General features: G+C 43.0%; 1 protein-coding gene across 1 annotated transcript in view; it reads right to left on the bottom strand.

Moving 5' to 3' along the window:
* The window catches only part of HTR2C (5-hydroxytryptamine receptor 2C), a 695,149-nt gene extending 678,411 nt beyond the window's left edge, over positions 1 to 16,738 (bottom strand). The window contains exon 1 of the mRNA XM_078685927.1: positions 16,120 to 16,738. Within this exon, the coding sequence (XP_078542053.1) occupies positions 16,120 to 16,504 (385 nt within the window). The 5' untranslated portion in view covers positions 16,505 to 16,738. The remainder of the gene's footprint in view (positions 1 to 16,119) is intronic.
* Between the last annotated feature and the right edge of the window lie 684 nt (positions 16,739 to 17,422).

Here is a 17,422-nt window from a genome sequence, read left to right as displayed (position 1 = left end):
ATAAGCTTAATGGCCCACGTTGTTTCAAACGACTGCAGGCCTGATTTTAAAAAGAAAACGTTTTTGTATTGACGTTGCCATATTGCACAAATGCACGTTTTAAATAGGGAGTTTGATATAGTTTCTGGTGGTGGGCATAACGTCTGGATTTTGTATGGATAGGAGAAGTTTGAGTTAAATCGGCGAGAAAGACCCTTGGCTGATATTCTTTAATCACAGGCCTTCAAATATGTGAACGTTAGTTATAGGTAGTGCACGCCTGGTGCCGGATTACATAAGGTGCCCCGGGGGGCGCAACGGGTGTTTGCGCCCACTTTGCGCTCCCCAAGGGCACTTTGGTATTATAGAAGGGGGCGCATATGCTTGTGCGTCCCCTTCTATAATACCGATAGCGCTGGTGCACTTAATACGCCTGCACTACCTTCAGAGGTCATTTCCTCATTTGCACAGGGGCGTGCCCTATGCGAATGAGGGAATTCCTTTGACTCTGCGCCTGCGCCATATTACAGACAGGGGATCAGAGCCAAGAAGCCCACAGGAGGTGCAATGACAGTGCGCCATTTAAAGGTGGTGCACTGTCAGTGCGCCCCCTGGGGGAAGCCCTCTGCATGTGGTAAAGGGGGTCCCATGGACCCCCAGACATCCCCTTGCTAGCGGGTGCACTCACTGACTGCACCCGCCTGCAAGGGGATCTCTAATCCCCGTTGAAAGTTCAGGTGGGTGCCGCCTGCACAGTGAAAACACAGAGCAGCTGCTCTGGGTTTTCACATGAATGCGCTGCCACCAGGGCAGCACAAGTTCGCGTCTGTCCTGGGGACAGCAGATTCACCAAAATAGGGCGCTTTAACATTGTTAGCGCCCGATACACCCTTTGAAAGGTGCACCGGGCGCAAACAATAATAATGTGTAATACGTCCTCTGATTGGATTCCATGTTGTTTCTGAAAAGCATGCCATTTGGCTCAGCCCTAATCCTGGGATTTAGTGTTTTCAACAATCAGTGTCCCTGGACTCTAAGAGAACTTCTGTCATGGTAAATCACTTTCAAATGTGTACACACATTTCTCAAGTGTCACATTCTCCAGAACTAGGAACGCTGAAAGAGATCACTGCCCCACTAGTATTTAGAAAGGTAAGGTAACATAACAAAATGAATGTGTCCTTCTGTAACAAAACTTGTGTTCATGTAAAGCGCTCTGATACCCGATGTCTCGGGTCTAGTTTGCGCTATATGAAACTCTAAAAAATAAAATAAAATAAAAATAAATAAAGAATGTATGTGCACAAACTGCATATTCTTAAGTTTGGGTCGGCTTAACTATATTTTTCCACCTTTTCTAGGGAATATGCTACACAGCTCACATTCACTGTGCATAGATAGTGGATAAATGTGAATGCCAAAATCAAAGGAAGCATTAAATGGTCTTTAGTTACTCTCCTTGCGAGTGATATATTTGTTGCCATGTTGCTTGTCTGATTTTAGCAAATAGTGTCATCAAAGGACTAGTCTATTTTCTCTGGCAGGATCCCTCTGTGGCTTGGACATGCATTTCAACTTCACATGACATCTCCCCTGGAGTAAAGTGGACAGATTGTAACTTCAAAGGACTGCATCATATTGAGATTCAGGAAGAGACTTCCTAATGCACAGGTCATATCAGAAAGCTATTATATGACATTTTTCCTTCATGTAGAAGGAACCTTCCTGCAACAGTGGAACCCATCTCAGATGAGACATGGAGTGATAGAGATTTCCTTTGAATGGAGTGTGGAGAAAGCTAGAGAGAAGCAAGCTTTTGCCATCTTTCTTGGCTTTAGTAGAAAAGATTCTAGAAAAGCTACAAAAATCTTTGCTGAAACAACAAGTTAGTCACACTACTGTAAATATTAGGCAGGATACTTCAGGTTTTATTTGCTTAGGCAATGTAGCCAATCATGCATTAAGCTCACATTTTAAAAGCTGATGCATTATTTGTCTTAAGGAGATAGATGCTGAGAACAGAAGAGAAGCGGTCAGCTAGAAGAATCTCTTTCTGCCTAGTAAGAATTTGGTAGAAAAATGTCTTTCTCTTTTTATCCTGAATCTCTGAGCCTGGAAAGCTGTTCCAAGGAATAAGGGAGATTGCCTCTTGTTAAGCCAGAGACATTAGAAATGTTGTAATCTCAATATGTCTTGCAGCATGTCTTCCTGGGGTCCTATTACTGATAGGGCGCACTTCTCCTGTTTTCACCACAGCGCACCGTTAAGCAGGTGTGCTGGGTGCAAACAGGAAAAGTTCACCCTATCATATATAATACACTGCCTTAAGGGCAGCCGCCAACTTGCGCTATCGCCAGAGCAGCGCATTCAAGAGAAATATGGAGCAGCTGTTTTAAAGCTGCTCCATGTTTCTCTGTGCTGGTGGCAACCCTCCTGTAATTTAACAAGGGATTTCAGATCCCCTTGCAGGCAGGTGCAGTGAGTGACTGCACCTGCCTGCAAGGGGATTTGGGGGGTCCATAGGAACCCCATCCCCCCTTCCAGAGGGCTGCCATTAAGGGGCACAATGACAGTGTTCAATCGTTTCGGTGGCACTCTGTCAGTGCATGTCTTGACAGCTTCTTTGCCTCTGTGTGCGCGTCTGTAATATGGCATGGGCGCAGAGGCATAGAGAGCCCCCCATTTGTATGGGGCCATGCCCCCATGGAAATGAGGGTATTCCCTCTTGAGAAAGTGCTGGCACTACATGTTTGCCAGAGCTTTCAGTATTACAGAAGGAGCCGCAGAAGCCTCTGTCACCCATGCACTGGTCACGAGTCGTCTGGACTATGGCAACACTCTCTACGCCGGAATTACAACAAAACTGCAGAAAAAGCTCCAGCGCATCCAAAACGCATCAGCGAGACTCATATTAGACATCCCGCGCCAAGAGCACATCACCGGTCACTTAAAAAACCTCCACTGGCTTCCCGTTAACAAAAGAATTACTTTCCGCCTTCTTACCCACGCACACAAGGCCCTTTATAATCTAGGACCCGAATGCCTCAACGACCGACTGTCCTTCTACTATCCCACCCGCCAACTAAGATCATCCAATCAAGCCCTCGCCGCAGTCCCGCGCATCCGAAAAACCACCATGGGTGGCAGATCCTTCTCCTTCCTGGCTGCCAAGACCTGGAACTCACTCCCCACCCACCTCCGCCTTACTCAGAATCACATCTCCTTCAGAAAAGAACTGAAAACATGGCTATTCGATAAAAAGTAAACCCCTCCCTCCAGCGCCTTGAGACCCTCTGGGTGAGTAGTGCGCTTTATAAATGTCTGAACTTGAACTTGAACTTTCTGTAATACCAATGTTCCCATGGGCATGCAAAGCGTGGGCACATGCATGTTGTGCCCCTGGGCATGCTCTGTAATACGGCCCCATGTCTGCAGAATTAGCTTTGATGGGCAGCAGAGCATGTCTTTTATTTCTCTTCCTATTTTGGCTTGTTTTTGATTGCTTCAACTTAAGTGCTCATCACTGCAAGAAGGAATCCAGCAAGGCTACCTCTGCTTCCTTGGGCACTGACAAGCACAGCAGGCTAGTCTCCACAGGAGTGCCACAACTTTGTTCTTTGATCTACTGGCACACAGACTCTGGATACCAGCAGTGGAGCCACCTGCTCTATTTTCTTACCCTTTTTCCCTCCCCATGCTTCATTCCTCAGCATGGGTAGCACAGGGAAGCCTTAGGAAATTTGACCCTCACACAGTCATGTTCCTATCAGGCATGGGGGCTTCCTGACAAGAGTAGTATACATTTCTTACCCTCTGCTAAAGGACAGTTTACACATCAAGAGTCACAGTGCCAATAGTTCTTATTTGAAGTCTACTGTCCATGATGGTGGATTTGTGGGCCCAACGTTCTGGAAAATGCTGCATAAGGGTGCTCATTGCTCAGGCCTCTTACATTTCTGTGATATTTTATAATGTTTTCTCCACAACTGCAAACGTCTGTGTGAACCTGCCTTGCTGTTCCCAGCTCTGGGTTGTCTCCTGGACTACAGTCTTTGTGGAACAGAACCCATTGGCCCAGAAGGTATACGGTACACCCTGCCTGAACTCACCATGTCCCAGGCCTCCTGGCCACTTTTCAGGGCACCTGTGTGTTCCACAGGAGTCTCGGGTACTCCTTACCAGGGCATTATCAGCCACAAGTAGTCCACAAGGGTTTCTTCTGCCTTCAGGGTCTCAAACGATTCTACCCACTACTGCCCCCTAAAGGGAATGGGGAAGCCAGCACCACTAGGGGTCTAAGAACTATAGGTCCAGAGTCCTTCCACCGCAGACTGGGGTTAATTGGTGAGACAGTCTGCCCTGCCTCTTCTGGGCTTCCACTCTTCTCAAAGTCTCTGTCCCTTTGTATGGGGTTAAACGTGGATGTGGACAATATAGGAGGTGGTTGTCCAGACCTAATCCAGAGACACCTTATCACTCACTCCTCCACTCCTGATACTTCCTGGGAACAGCCCACACACTGTCTTACCCACTGCACTGCATTCTGGGATTTCTGAAAAAGGAGTATAAACCAACAGTTTGGCAGAGCTCTTCCCTGAGCCTTACACTGTTCACCAAAACCAATTTTTCCATACATAACTGCGAAGGGAAGCTAGTGTGGGAATGGTGTCAGAGGTCTGCCTGCTCTCTCTTTGTCTTTCTGAGAAAAAAAAACTGCAGAGGCTTTTCAGAGAGTTGCAGTTAATCACAGTGGTGGCTGGTGACATTTGAAAGTGGTGAGGCATGGAACTTTGGGCCATATGTAGGTGGCCAAATACCGGTCGGTAACGGCCGATTTCGGCCGTTACCGACCGGTATTTTGATTTTCTGATGTAGGTGGCCAAAATATTACCGATTCTGTATATTTACCGAATCGGTAAATTTACCGAATCTGTAAATTACCGAATCGGTAAATGTACAGAATCGGTAATATGGGATGTAGGTGGCACTGGAAACAGTGCCACAGGCCCTTAGGAATTCGTTATTTACCATGAAATATTATGGCATGGTAAATAACGAATTCCTGTGTACATGCACATCTGTGCATGTACACCTGTGCCATGTGGCACACAGACATGCCCTAAGGGCATGTCTGTGTGTCACATGGCATAAAAGCCAGAAACAGGGGTGCAACAGGGTGTCAAAGTGACACCCTGTCCCCCTTGTAAAATCGGAAATTTTACCGAATCGGTAATTACCGATTCGGTATTTGCTATTGAATCCTATGGGCTTCAAGGCCCATAGGAATCAATGGCAAATACCGAATCGGTAATTACCGATTCGGTAATTACCAATTCTTACCGATTCGGTAATTGTTAAGGAATAATTACCTACATTGCATTTACCGAATTTTAAATACCGAATCGGTAAAGTTCGGTATTTACGATTCGGTAAATGCAATTTACCTACATATGGCCCTTTGTGATGAGTGACCTGTGGCAACCAAGTGCAGTGAGCGAGCTGCACTGTCATAAAGAAGGTTTCAACGTATGAGTACTAGTACCCAAATACAGTAATATGTAACTGAAAAGTGAACTGTTACCTTAGTGGAGTACCTTCACCAATTTTAAAATTAATCAAATCAATATGTTTGTTATTATTTCATACATCCTTACACTGCAGTATAAAGTAGGAGTTCCTTTAATTATTCATAAATGTGGGGAATGTTGGAGCTGGGAATCTTATTTGTAAATGCTGTGCAAAGGAAAAAAACGAGCACTTTATGGCAATGATATTGACTCCTTCTTCTTCTGCCACATTGTGGTTGTTGTTAAAATGCTACCATTTATATAGTTGTAAATAACAAGGGTTATGATATATCAATGCAAGGAAGCTCATTTAAAAGTACAGAGAAGATGTGGTTCCAGAAAAGAAAATGAAATGCTTTCAGTTATGAGACCCTTCCAATTGAGGGCGACATAATGCACAGTCTGCACCACTTAACAGCTCAAAATGTAAAGTCTAGATTTTATTATCTGACAGTGTCACTCTGTCACATTATATGCTTGGGAGGGGCCATCAAATGATTTGAAAAAAAATCAATTTACACCCAAGGCTGCGCTCGTGACAGCTGACACTCAAAGGCTTTTCAATGTCAAATGTTCTTTTACACACATGTTAACAGCATCTGCTATTCCTGCCTCTTACTCTACAGGCGCTGCAGGTCCTTTCTTCTGTAACTGGCGAGACGAGGCCCGAGGGAACACGGGGCCTCATTTATGAGAAGTGACGCATCGCTGCGTGACAGCAGCGAAGCGTCACTTCTCAGTGCGCCCTCCTTGGGACATGCTGGATGCGTCATATTTACTGTATGACGCATCATGTCGCAAGAAACTACAGATACGTCAGTATTTCTGACGTATTGGTAAGCGCAAAAGTGACGTATTGCTGGAGTGTGTCACAAAAGTGACGTAACTCCAGCAATGTGTCCTTTCACGTGGGGCAAGCCCCGTGTGAAGGGGCCTGCGTCAATCTTACGCCTGCTGTGAGGCAGGCGTAAGAAATTGACGCATTTGTGTCCTAGAAGTGGCGCAGTGAAATCACATAGATTTCACTGCGTCACTTCTATGACCCTTTCTTGCATCAGAACGCCCCCCTGCATACATTATACCTGGCGCAGGTATAATGTGGCGCAGGGGTTTACAAAGTGACGCATCTGCCTAGATGCACAACAAGTCTCATTTTTCACGCCACTGGTGCGTCACAAAAAGTGATGCACCAGCGGTTTAAAAGTGACGCACAGCCTCATAAATGAGGCCCATTGTCTTTTGAAACTCACTTCTAGACTCAGGACCGGAGCGCTATTCAAAGCTAAAAAGTATACAGCGCCCACTGCCAACTTCCCGATTTCGCTGAAACAAGAGTCAATCGAGGGCCCTGATGAGAACAGTTTTTTCGCCTTGGCAAGAGGTTCCATTGATGCTATTTGGAAACAAGCTTTCAGGTTAACATCCACCAGGCATTGTTTTACTGAAGAACCAGCACCCGCTGACTGGCGCGTCTGGCTACAGATTGGAGTGTCTGACCAAGTACAGGTCCTGAGGAGAACCCAGAAACCAGATAGGGTTCAGAAACGCGCCAACCTCATTCAGCTAACCATCACTAATGTTTGGAATAAAGATGTGTACAGACAGGACAATTAGCCTGATGTATATTTAGTGTTGCTGAGCTGTGTTATGTGTTATATTTGAAGAATACAAATAATTGTACCTCCATTTCTTTGTTTCCAATTTACGGACTGGTCAACTGTGTCGTGTGATGTTTTTTGAATCGTTAAGTATTTGATCCTTTTGTCTAATGTCTAAAATTAAGTTTTTTTGTTGTTTTGATGAATCCCAGTACTCATTGACCTTCTGTGTGACATAATTTAAATGTCTTTTTCTACGTGCTTTAAAAATCAATGAAAAAAGAGAAGGGGGTTGTATACACCATACCTACTTCAGTTGTCAAGGTAGTTAATATCTTTTGAAAAGGACTATTTTTAAATGGTCATCCAAACATTTTTCTTGTTCCCTTTCTGGGTACACAGCACAGAAAAGGAGTCTGATTAAATGTCATAGCAGTTCCAATGCATTATTGGAGTCCTGGCCCTGCATTTCAAACAAAAATCATGGCTGCTGTAGCCCAAAGTGGAGTACAGAGTACACTGAGTAATTGCAGCACCCCATTTTTCCCTCAGCATTCTTTTTAAAGTGCGAGCACCAAGTTATTTTTATTTTTGATTATGAATAATGTGTTATCCCAACACACAATTGATTCACAGCAATTTAAGAAACTCACTGCTGTTTACATTAATGTATGTCCCCCAGCACTTCAGAGCCCCAGGTTGCTTGCCCCCCCAGCATTCACCTGATGTCGGGTGTTTCTGCTCCCAGTCCCTTCTGGACACCCCTAAGGAAGACTTTCTCGTGTTCCTCCAGGTCTTCTCTTGCTCCTCCTTCAGGCAGCCGATAATGCAGGTGACGCTGGAGCTCAACGCCCGCAATTGTCTGAAGCATGCCCTCTCGGTCTGCCTACTGGCCCTTCTTTCATGTCCAGAGTCTGTACCTCCCATGGCCCAACCATCTTTTTTCTGCATTACTGCGAGCCAGGGGTTGTAAGAAAAACTGGAGAGAGAAACCATGATGTGCAGCTGCCATTAATGCCGTATAAACCAGGATTCGTCCCAATCAAATCCCCTTTGCAAATCATTCAAACCGGACTAATAACATGTCTGAGTCTTTTAAGGGCAATCTATGTAGATATCAAATTGTACCAGAACGAATAAACAATATTTTGGACTATTCACAACAATCACCACTATTTCAAAAAACGAAAGCGGTCTTGGTAATTTCATGTGCATTTTTTCGGTTTTCCATGATTGCTCTAATAGAATCTACTTGATACGCAGACTTAAAACTACAATTTTCTTCAAAAACTACAATTCCCGACTGGCCTAGCGATAATTGCAACTCTGATTTCAGGCACCAACACTATGATGCACAACAACGGCGCCAGAGACACACGCCGGATGGGGAACCTCGAGTCATGACAATTGACGGTAAGCCCGCTGATCTAAATCTCAAGGTTATAGAATTCTAAGGACCATAAATACAAGGATTGCCAGTTATACCGCACCGTGTGGGGATAAGAAATTAGGGACATTAGGAACCGCGTATTTAAGGAATATCACGTGAGTGCATAGCGGGTATTAACCCACAACCGCTATTTCACGCCTAACATTGGAATCGAAATAGGACATGGCATCACCTCGAACCTTTTAGAAACTAATGATTTACCTGCATCCTTATTTTACACTCCTCTGCAAGGAGGAAATGGCCGCTAGAGTTTGCTTTCTAGCCTGCTAGTAAAAATACGTCAATTTTCTCCAACAGAAAATATAAAAACAAGATAGAAGAGAAGAAGCTTTTCATAATCAACTGAGCTCGGAAATTGGATCGAGTGATAGGAGAAACAGTACACATGTCCCAAAAGTGAGTAAGATCTAATATAATTGCCCTTTGTAGAACAAAAAATCATAGACTTCTATTCTGACAGAGTTTCACCCGTCTTTATGCCCACAGTTTAATCACAGACAAGAACTCAAGAAAGCCCCACAAGGTACTGCATGAGTGTGTACTGGTCTGAATGTTAAGTTGAGAGTTATTTGGATGTTGCAACTGACTGAATGTCCCTTTGATTTTTATGTTTTCCAGATACAATCTGTTACGGTCCTGAAGAGAATCCCACGAAATAAAGGGATTCGAAACGCGTTGACCTCGTTTTGTTTGATCTTGTCTTTTTGTGTCTTCAAATAATTGTTTTCCCAGTATTGTTAGGCCAATCGTGGTTGTAAATAACTCTGACATATAAAGCATAAGATGGCCTAATCACCATAGGTGACTATAAGAAAAAGCACTTATTGTGTTCCTTAAAACCCTTGATTGGGAGATGACTTAGATTCAGGGATGTTATTCCAATTTATTCCATTTTACTCTTACACACTATTGAGTCCCCCCCTTTCTCACACTAACCCTCACTTGTGTGTTTCATTCTGTATGTATGTTGAAAAAATGACGTCGTTTGATTTTGATGAATGATTTTTGAATTTTGTTGTACGGTATTCTGGCATTGTTTGCACACTCCCTTTGACACCCCCATGTATATATTCACAAATCTGTCTTAACCATTGGAGTTCTCTCCTCTTTTTCTTCGCAATTAGTGTAAATAGGTAGATTTACCCCATTTTCTGATATATTGAAGTCGGATGTTAAAAATTAAAAACAAAAACAAAAAAACTCTTTAAAATTATTAAAAGAGACTTTTGAGATACATTTCAAGACTGAAAGAGTGGTCTATTAAGTTGAGAACGCATTGCTCAGCTGTTTTGCACTTTGAGAAAATTATTGAGCAGTATTGGCAATTGTTTCGTTGTTTATTAATGCCGTAGGTCCTGGCTAATCCTGGCGCTGCTCTCTTGCTGAGAGCAGCGCCTGGATTGGATTGTGCAGGGGAACCCAGTGCTCATTCTGAGTGCAGGGGCTGCTGCTGCCCACCTTCCCTCTTCTTTCTATACACAGACTGTGACAGGCTTCTAGTGCACATGTCAGGCTGGTCGCAAAAAGAATGTTGGCCAACCTGACATGCCTGTGACGACCAGGAGGTGAGCTTTTTGCATTTGTATGCCCCACCCACTCATGACTAAGCAACCGGCTCATGGCTGGTTAAAAAAATGCACAGCGCCCGCAACCGAAGAACTCTATATTTATTTACATTAAATTCGGAAGCTGTGGGGGGCAAATATAGGGGGGCAATGCCCCAACGCTCTAATAAAGGATTTTCAGCTTGCAGGTATTCCTCTCCAAGTACAAGGAGAAGGCTAATACTCACAAATGTACCTAGATTTCAAGGAAGGGCTTCGAACTGCCCATTACCAGCAGAATAATTAACTTGTCCCAGCTGGGTAGTTCGAAGCCTGAATTTCAGTTAGCCTAGTGCAGGGAAATATTTCAAAAGTTAAAACACATTACCAACACATTGACATTGAAATTAGCATCTTGTGTGTGTTCAGGACTAAGGGAACTACAGAAAAAGGCACATAAATTGCTGTTCGATTTTGAGTGAAACCAAAACTGAAATTCAAGCATTTTTCACCCAATTTGTAAATAGAATTAAGCACTACTGGCCTATGCTAGAGTGAAAAAATAAAATGGGCATTCTTTTAGGACTCCCAGTAATATTATGAGGCCAAGACTAGCCATGACCAATTTATACTGGATGCCACCTCCGACGGGCTTCTTGTGTGCATATACCACGATGAATCAAGCAACAGTCTTCCTCATTCATTCTGCACACATGTTCTTGTTTGACCACGTAGAGACTCTTAATTCAGCTGTGCAATATGGGATTATTTTTTAAAAGTGGGCACTGGTGGTCCCAGCTTAAATCCATTTTGACAGAAGCTCACAGTGAGACTTCATTAGGGAAGATTACTTATAGCATAGATTAAAGATCAAGAGGTTTTAGGGTCAGAATTCAGTCCCTTATACACAGGAACCAACATGAGCTCTGCTGATATGATGTAAATGTGAGGTACCTATCGTAAGCCACTGAAAGAGGTTTGCACAGTAAGGGGGGGGGGGTAAGGGGAAAGGTCCTCCCCAGGCAGCACGCTTTTTGGGGGCCGACGACTACCACCATCCCCCGCCGCCGAGAATAACTTGTCCGTCAGACAACACCCCCTGGAACAAGTCGGGCGTCGGCTGCCAAGCCCTCCCTCCAGCTCTTACCTGCTGCACTGGGTAGCAAAATAAGGGGCTGCCATGGTTGGCAGTAGCTCTAGCTACACCACTGGCTTGCAAATGTACTGGAAATGTTTCACTAAGTTTGCTTTACTCTTTCAGGGTCACTTGAGGCATCAAATACTGTTACAATCTGAGGCAAGACCAAAGAACCAAAACTAAGGTATTTTGAATGCAGCATGATCTTCTGATTCTGCCTGTTAAACCAAACTAATGATTGTGGGGCATATTACCAAGAAGTGCGTTAGTAAACGCACAACGCACATCCCCATATCGCCGGCTATCGCCGGATTTCATCGCCTTTTTAGCGCGCAAATATCAATGCGCATCATGTAGGCGAATAGAAATCCGGCAATAGTCGTCAATATGGCATATTAGCGCATGAAAACAAACGCGCTAATGTGTTCCTTGATAATATGAGGGGTGGATTCAGCTTTATGATCCACTCCCCCATGTTATCAAAGCCCTAACACCTGGTCAGAGCAGGCGTTGGGAGACCTGCGATAAATGAGTTTATCGCAGGTCTCCCTCTCCCAACGCCTGCCTAGGTAATAGGGTGTTCCCACTTCCAACCACATTTTACATGTGGTTGGATGTGGGAACGCCCACTTTGCATGTCATTAGCGATGTTTATCGCCGACATGCAAAGTGGGCTTGCGCCACGCTTTAAAATGCCCTTGTTAATGGGGCTCTAGCAGTATCGCCGCTTTCTGGGCACAATTCGCCGAAAAAGCGGCGATACTTGCCCTTGGTAATATGCCCCTTTGTTCTGTAAGAGGGTCTTCCTTGTCCTTTTTATGACTTCAATGACACTGGAGGGTTTGGGGGAGAAGGCACTTAGATATTTTTGACTTTTTATTGACTGAAGTCAGAGAGTATATTTATTCTGACAATGCACCACAGCTAGTATTAGTATATTTCAGATAGTATTTTTCTTCCACTCTCTTCTGTCCCTTCTACATTTTAAGTCCTCTAACATGCCTAAAGAGGTACATCACTGCCACATTAAGATTTTCATTGCAGTATTTCTCAGAGAATAGGTCAATCCCCTCATAGAAATGCACAACTAAACAAATGCAAGCCTGCTGTCTATAACAAAAGAATGGTAAGGTCAGAGTCTATTTATTTTTAATATTTGGATGTCGTTGAAAAACATAGCACGACTGTTAATAGCAAATGTGTTGTGAAACAGAAAAGCATTGGAAAGGAGACCGGCTGTTCATTGTGAACTTTTCACCAAATAAATCACTGTTAACAACAGCTCATGTAGCTTTTAGATTGGTTCAATATAGCATATCTCTTTTCTTTATGTAATTTTACATAGAGTGGACATGTTGCTAAGGGATTAGAGCACCTTACAATCACATTCAAGAAAACGTTACAAAAAAAAAGAGAAACTGTTCATACAAAAACACCAATTGATCAAAAAAGAAGGGGATAAAAGTGTCAATCATAAATAAAGACATGAAGGGCTTGCACGACAATCCTAAAAATATCGAAACATGGTGAAGAAGGAAACAGGAAACAATACTGTGCTTTGTTAGGTAATGATTGAACATCATTGGCAACATAGAGCAGAATGGGTAGAAATGGGAAGGCAGCTGATAAAAAGAAGTCCTAGGTGAAAGTTGTGTTATGCTGGTGTAATTAGCTTAATTTTGTGTTACTCTTGCTTCATGAAATGCCCCAAATTACACAAGTATGCGACACTGCGTAATTACCAGCCATTCATGGCAAAATTTTACCCCAAATGCATGGAAACAACATGAACACTAGAAAGCGAGGGCCTCATTTATGAGATTTTGCCATAGGGCGGTGCCCCAGGCCTTCCTGCTGCACTGCCCTACGGCAAAAGAAATGGGCAGGAATGTGCATATCTAACAGATATGGCGTATTCCTGTCTTTTTCCACTGAGCAGGTGCACAATGGGCTGCCTTGTGCCATTGCAGGCACCTTTGCACCATGGTGCAAGAGCGCCTGCGTTGTGGGATCATTATTGTTGTGCAAGAAGGGAAACCTTCCTGCACAAAAACAATCACAAGAGACTTTTTTCTCTTTCTATGGGTGCTTCAGAATGCAGCACACATAGAAAAAGGAAAAACGAGGAGAAATCAAGATGTTTCTCCTTGTTGTGCTTCCCCTGAGGAGGTGTAAGTTTTTGGAGCTGCCTCAGATTTAAGATTTCTTGTCAATCTGGGGCAGTGTAAAAAAGCCATGGATGTTGCTGGAAACGCGCCCAGCAACAGCCATTGCATGCCCCTTTAACGGAGGAAACTGTGTTATAGCGAACAATATTTACGAGGCCGCATTAAGCCCAAAAAAGTGGCTTAGTGCTGCCTCGTAAATATAGAGCAGGCTCCTGCGCCACGGAATGTTACAAAAAGTGAAGTTCCGGCAGCACAAGAGGCCTTATAAATGACTCCCTGAGTGGCTTTTATTTGTGGTGCTTTGTACTCGAAATGCATCCTTGCATCTAAAGTGGATGCAGGGATGCATGTCAGGATAAAAATGAAGCACTGAATGGCAGTTTACGTTTCACACAAATATGTGTAATTTTGCCAAACTTTTGTGTTATTAAGCAATAGCAAATTGGACACATTTTGCCCACCCCCATGAAATGTTTATGTGCAAGGAGGAGAATATTAACGAGTAGTGGTAGGCAGAAGGCTAAGGAACAAATAAGAGTGTAGAGTATATGAAGGAACACACGGGGGAGGGGCATCTAGAAGATAAGTTCAGCTTTTGCCACGAAGGAAATGTCTTTGGAAAAGTTGTTGTTTCAGAGCAGACTTAAAGGTGGTCAAATAGTCGACTGTACATAGGCCTTGAGGAAACTCACTACTTGGGCTTACTACATTAGGAAGGTCATAATAAAACGATTTCAACTTTAAAGTGACATTGCACCTCTACAATCTACAGCCTGATGAACTATCTTCCCATCAGAAAACAAATACATATTTATTAACATGACAAAAAACATAGCCAAAGGTAAAGAGGCCACTACACTTCAATCCCAGCACTCGTGCAGTGCCCAAAGACTAGTGATTTATTTGTGCCGGTGTTTGCAGATTGTTGGCACTAGAACTCATTTTTGTGGAGCGTGCTCAAGTCATCATCAGCTTTGTACCGAGGAATGGAGGGGAAACCAAAAGAGAGAAAGCCAAGAAAGGGAGAAAGAAGGAGAAATTAAAAGATATGAAAACAATGTAGAAGTTAGGACGCCGAGACAAAAAAAACACCTTCATGGGTGATATAAAAATAAAGGAAGTGTAGGGTGGTGGAGTAAAAGGTATAAGGTGGAATCAAGACCAAACAACGTTGGTATTCAGCAACCCCATCACTAGGCACCTAAAAAACACCTGAGTGCCTGGTACTTATTTATTTTTACAAATTAAGCTCTGCCCGAGATCTTTGAATAAGTTTGGGTGGATAAATTACTCACTTTTCATAGACAATTTGGGAGGCACTTTGCGGAAAGAAGTCTTTGTTGGGCGAGTGTTTGTATTTTGAGCTGCTATATCCTTAACGTGTAATGAAACTGTATAGGTGGGACATTTGTCACTGTAGTACACAGTTGAAAATGAAGTATTACAATTATATAACATGCATGTAAAGACATGTCGTCACACATACATACATTTATAACTGTTGTAACGACATCAGCCCCGCCAAAGAACTGACAAGTAACCCCAGAAACAATTGACGGGTTTTAGAGGGAAAGCGCAAATACATGAACTAGAGCAGAAAGACGTTTGCAGAGGTTTCTTTAAAAAAGCAACATATTGTACTATTAAAGCTAAGGATAACTTCAAATGGCAGAGTGCCGTGCTTTGGAACAAGTGTAATGATAATCATATATAACAGTAGTGTGTCATCTGTGTTTAAATGTGTGCTGATGAAGTGGGGAAACAAAAGTTGGTTGTCTGTACGATGGCACCAAAAGACAGACGTGTATAATGTCTTTGTGTGTGTGTGTGTGTGTATATATATATATATGTATATATATATATATATATATATACATACATACATATATATATATGTATATATATATATATATATGTATATCAAGAAAAAATATGGAACATTTCTATATCTGATTCTTCCTCGCACCTGTTAGTTTTCAGTCTTCCGATGCAACAACGTGTAACCTATTGAATGGGCCATCGTAAAACCAATCCTGGAAGGATTCAATTTTCTTGAATGCAATTTTCACCTGCTGCACCTAAATTCTAAATCACAATCATCTGCTCAGCGGAGATGCAATCAGGCGCTGCACTATCCACAGATGAGGCTCAAAATATCCCTGCATCATTTTTCCTCGACGCCGTGCAATGCATTCTAGGTTCAAAATAATTCTGCACTCAATCTTCCCAGCTCCGGGGTCACTGTGCTGCTCCAGTTTACCTGAAACTCTCCAAGCCACAGCATTCTATTTCCTGTTTTAAACCCGTTGAAATCCGCGAACAGTGCAGTTCTGGCTCCTCATTAGCATGCATGGGAGACAGCCTGTAATGCAGATAGCTCCATCTGAGCGGGAAAAGAAAGAAGCTCGAGGTTGCTTGTGGCTGGTGATATTTTGTATGCAGACACTTAACCCGACTTCAGTTACCTAAGAGAAATACATTAGTGCGATCGGATCAATAAAACCTGAAGCTTAAAATAGTATTCCTTTCTATTGTTTCAGGTGCATATTTGCAGAAATAGGCTAAATCCTCAAATACCAATCACCAGTGAATTTGTAGTGTTGACTGTTACACACTTGACACAAGGAGAAACAATCGAGAAATACAGCCATACAGAAATTTTCACTGCTACTCACCATACAGAATATTAACAAGTGAGACTGGCATGACGAGGATCCCCACCAGCATGTCTGCCACTGCCAGGGACATCAGGAAGTAGTTGGTGGCATTCTGCAGTTTTTTCTCAAGGGACACCGCCATAATTACCAGTATGTTTCCTCCAATTGTCAGAACAATAATAGCCAAAATAAGGAGAGCCGGCCAGTTTTTATCCCCGATGGACATGCGTGCGACTTCTTCCACTTCGGAGGCGTTTAACGGGTCTGAGGTGGGTACGCTCTGGTTCAGAGTCAGATTGTTCTTTATATGCCAAGCCATCAGACCACTGTGCACACTGAAGTCCAGAGACACAGATACCGTGGTCAAGCTAATCACCATCCCAGGGCCGCTCAGGGTGCTCATCCTGGGGAGCTGCTGAGCCTCTCTTTATTTTTGCATGGGTGATCCACTCAGCAGCCCATCAAATTTCACAAGAAGCAGCAGCAGAATTTCGTGGCACCACAGCAAGAGAAAGGCTTGATTTTCCATAATGGTCTAAATTTCAACGATGCTACAGCGAAGTTCTTCAGATTATCTCCTAAAAATATACAGGATGATGAATAATTTGGAAACCAAGGTGATTGAAATATTTGTATCGTCCAATTTATTTTCATGACAAGCGTTCTGAAAAAAAGTAAAGATGATAATACATCAGCTTCATCTGTAGAAAATCTCAGTCTACAACAAACACGGTACCCATTCTCTCATGTAAATATATAAAATGTTGTACTGCAATATAATTAGAGGAAAGCCGTATTTCCAATAAAAAATTGCTGCCTGAATGACATATATCTATACACACACACACACATATATATATATATTAAAGGACCTGCAGAACTGAATTTAGGATATATGTTTTGGAATGTTCATGTGGGTTGCATTACATCGGGAGCACAAAACTGCAGGTTCATAAACGGATCTCACAGCACATTCCAGCTATTACAAATTTTGACCCGTCCTATTCAGTGGCCCGACATTTTAAGGAATTTCACAGTAGCAATCTCAGCTACCTCAAGCATTTTGTGCTTCATACTCTACCCAGGGTAAGGCGTGGGGGCAATCGTGAATCAATATTGAGAAAGTTGGAGACCAGGTACATATTAATTCTGGATGCCAAAACTCCACATGGGCTTAATCCCAGTGAATACATGTATACCTGCCTTTAATGCAAACCTGTTAAGGTGCTTATGCTGTCCAAGAGGACTATGTCCAACAAACATTTAGCATAAATCTAATTCAGGGTTTATTCTCTACAATATGATGAGGCAATGTAACTCC

Source organism: Lissotriton helveticus, chromosome 4_1, assembly GCF_964261635.1.
Source record: "Lissotriton helveticus chromosome 4_1, aLisHel1.1, whole genome shotgun sequence".
NCBI lineage: Eukaryota > Metazoa > Chordata > Amphibia > Caudata > Salamandridae > Lissotriton > Lissotriton helveticus.
This window is presented reverse-complemented; position numbering and strand designations above follow the sequence as displayed.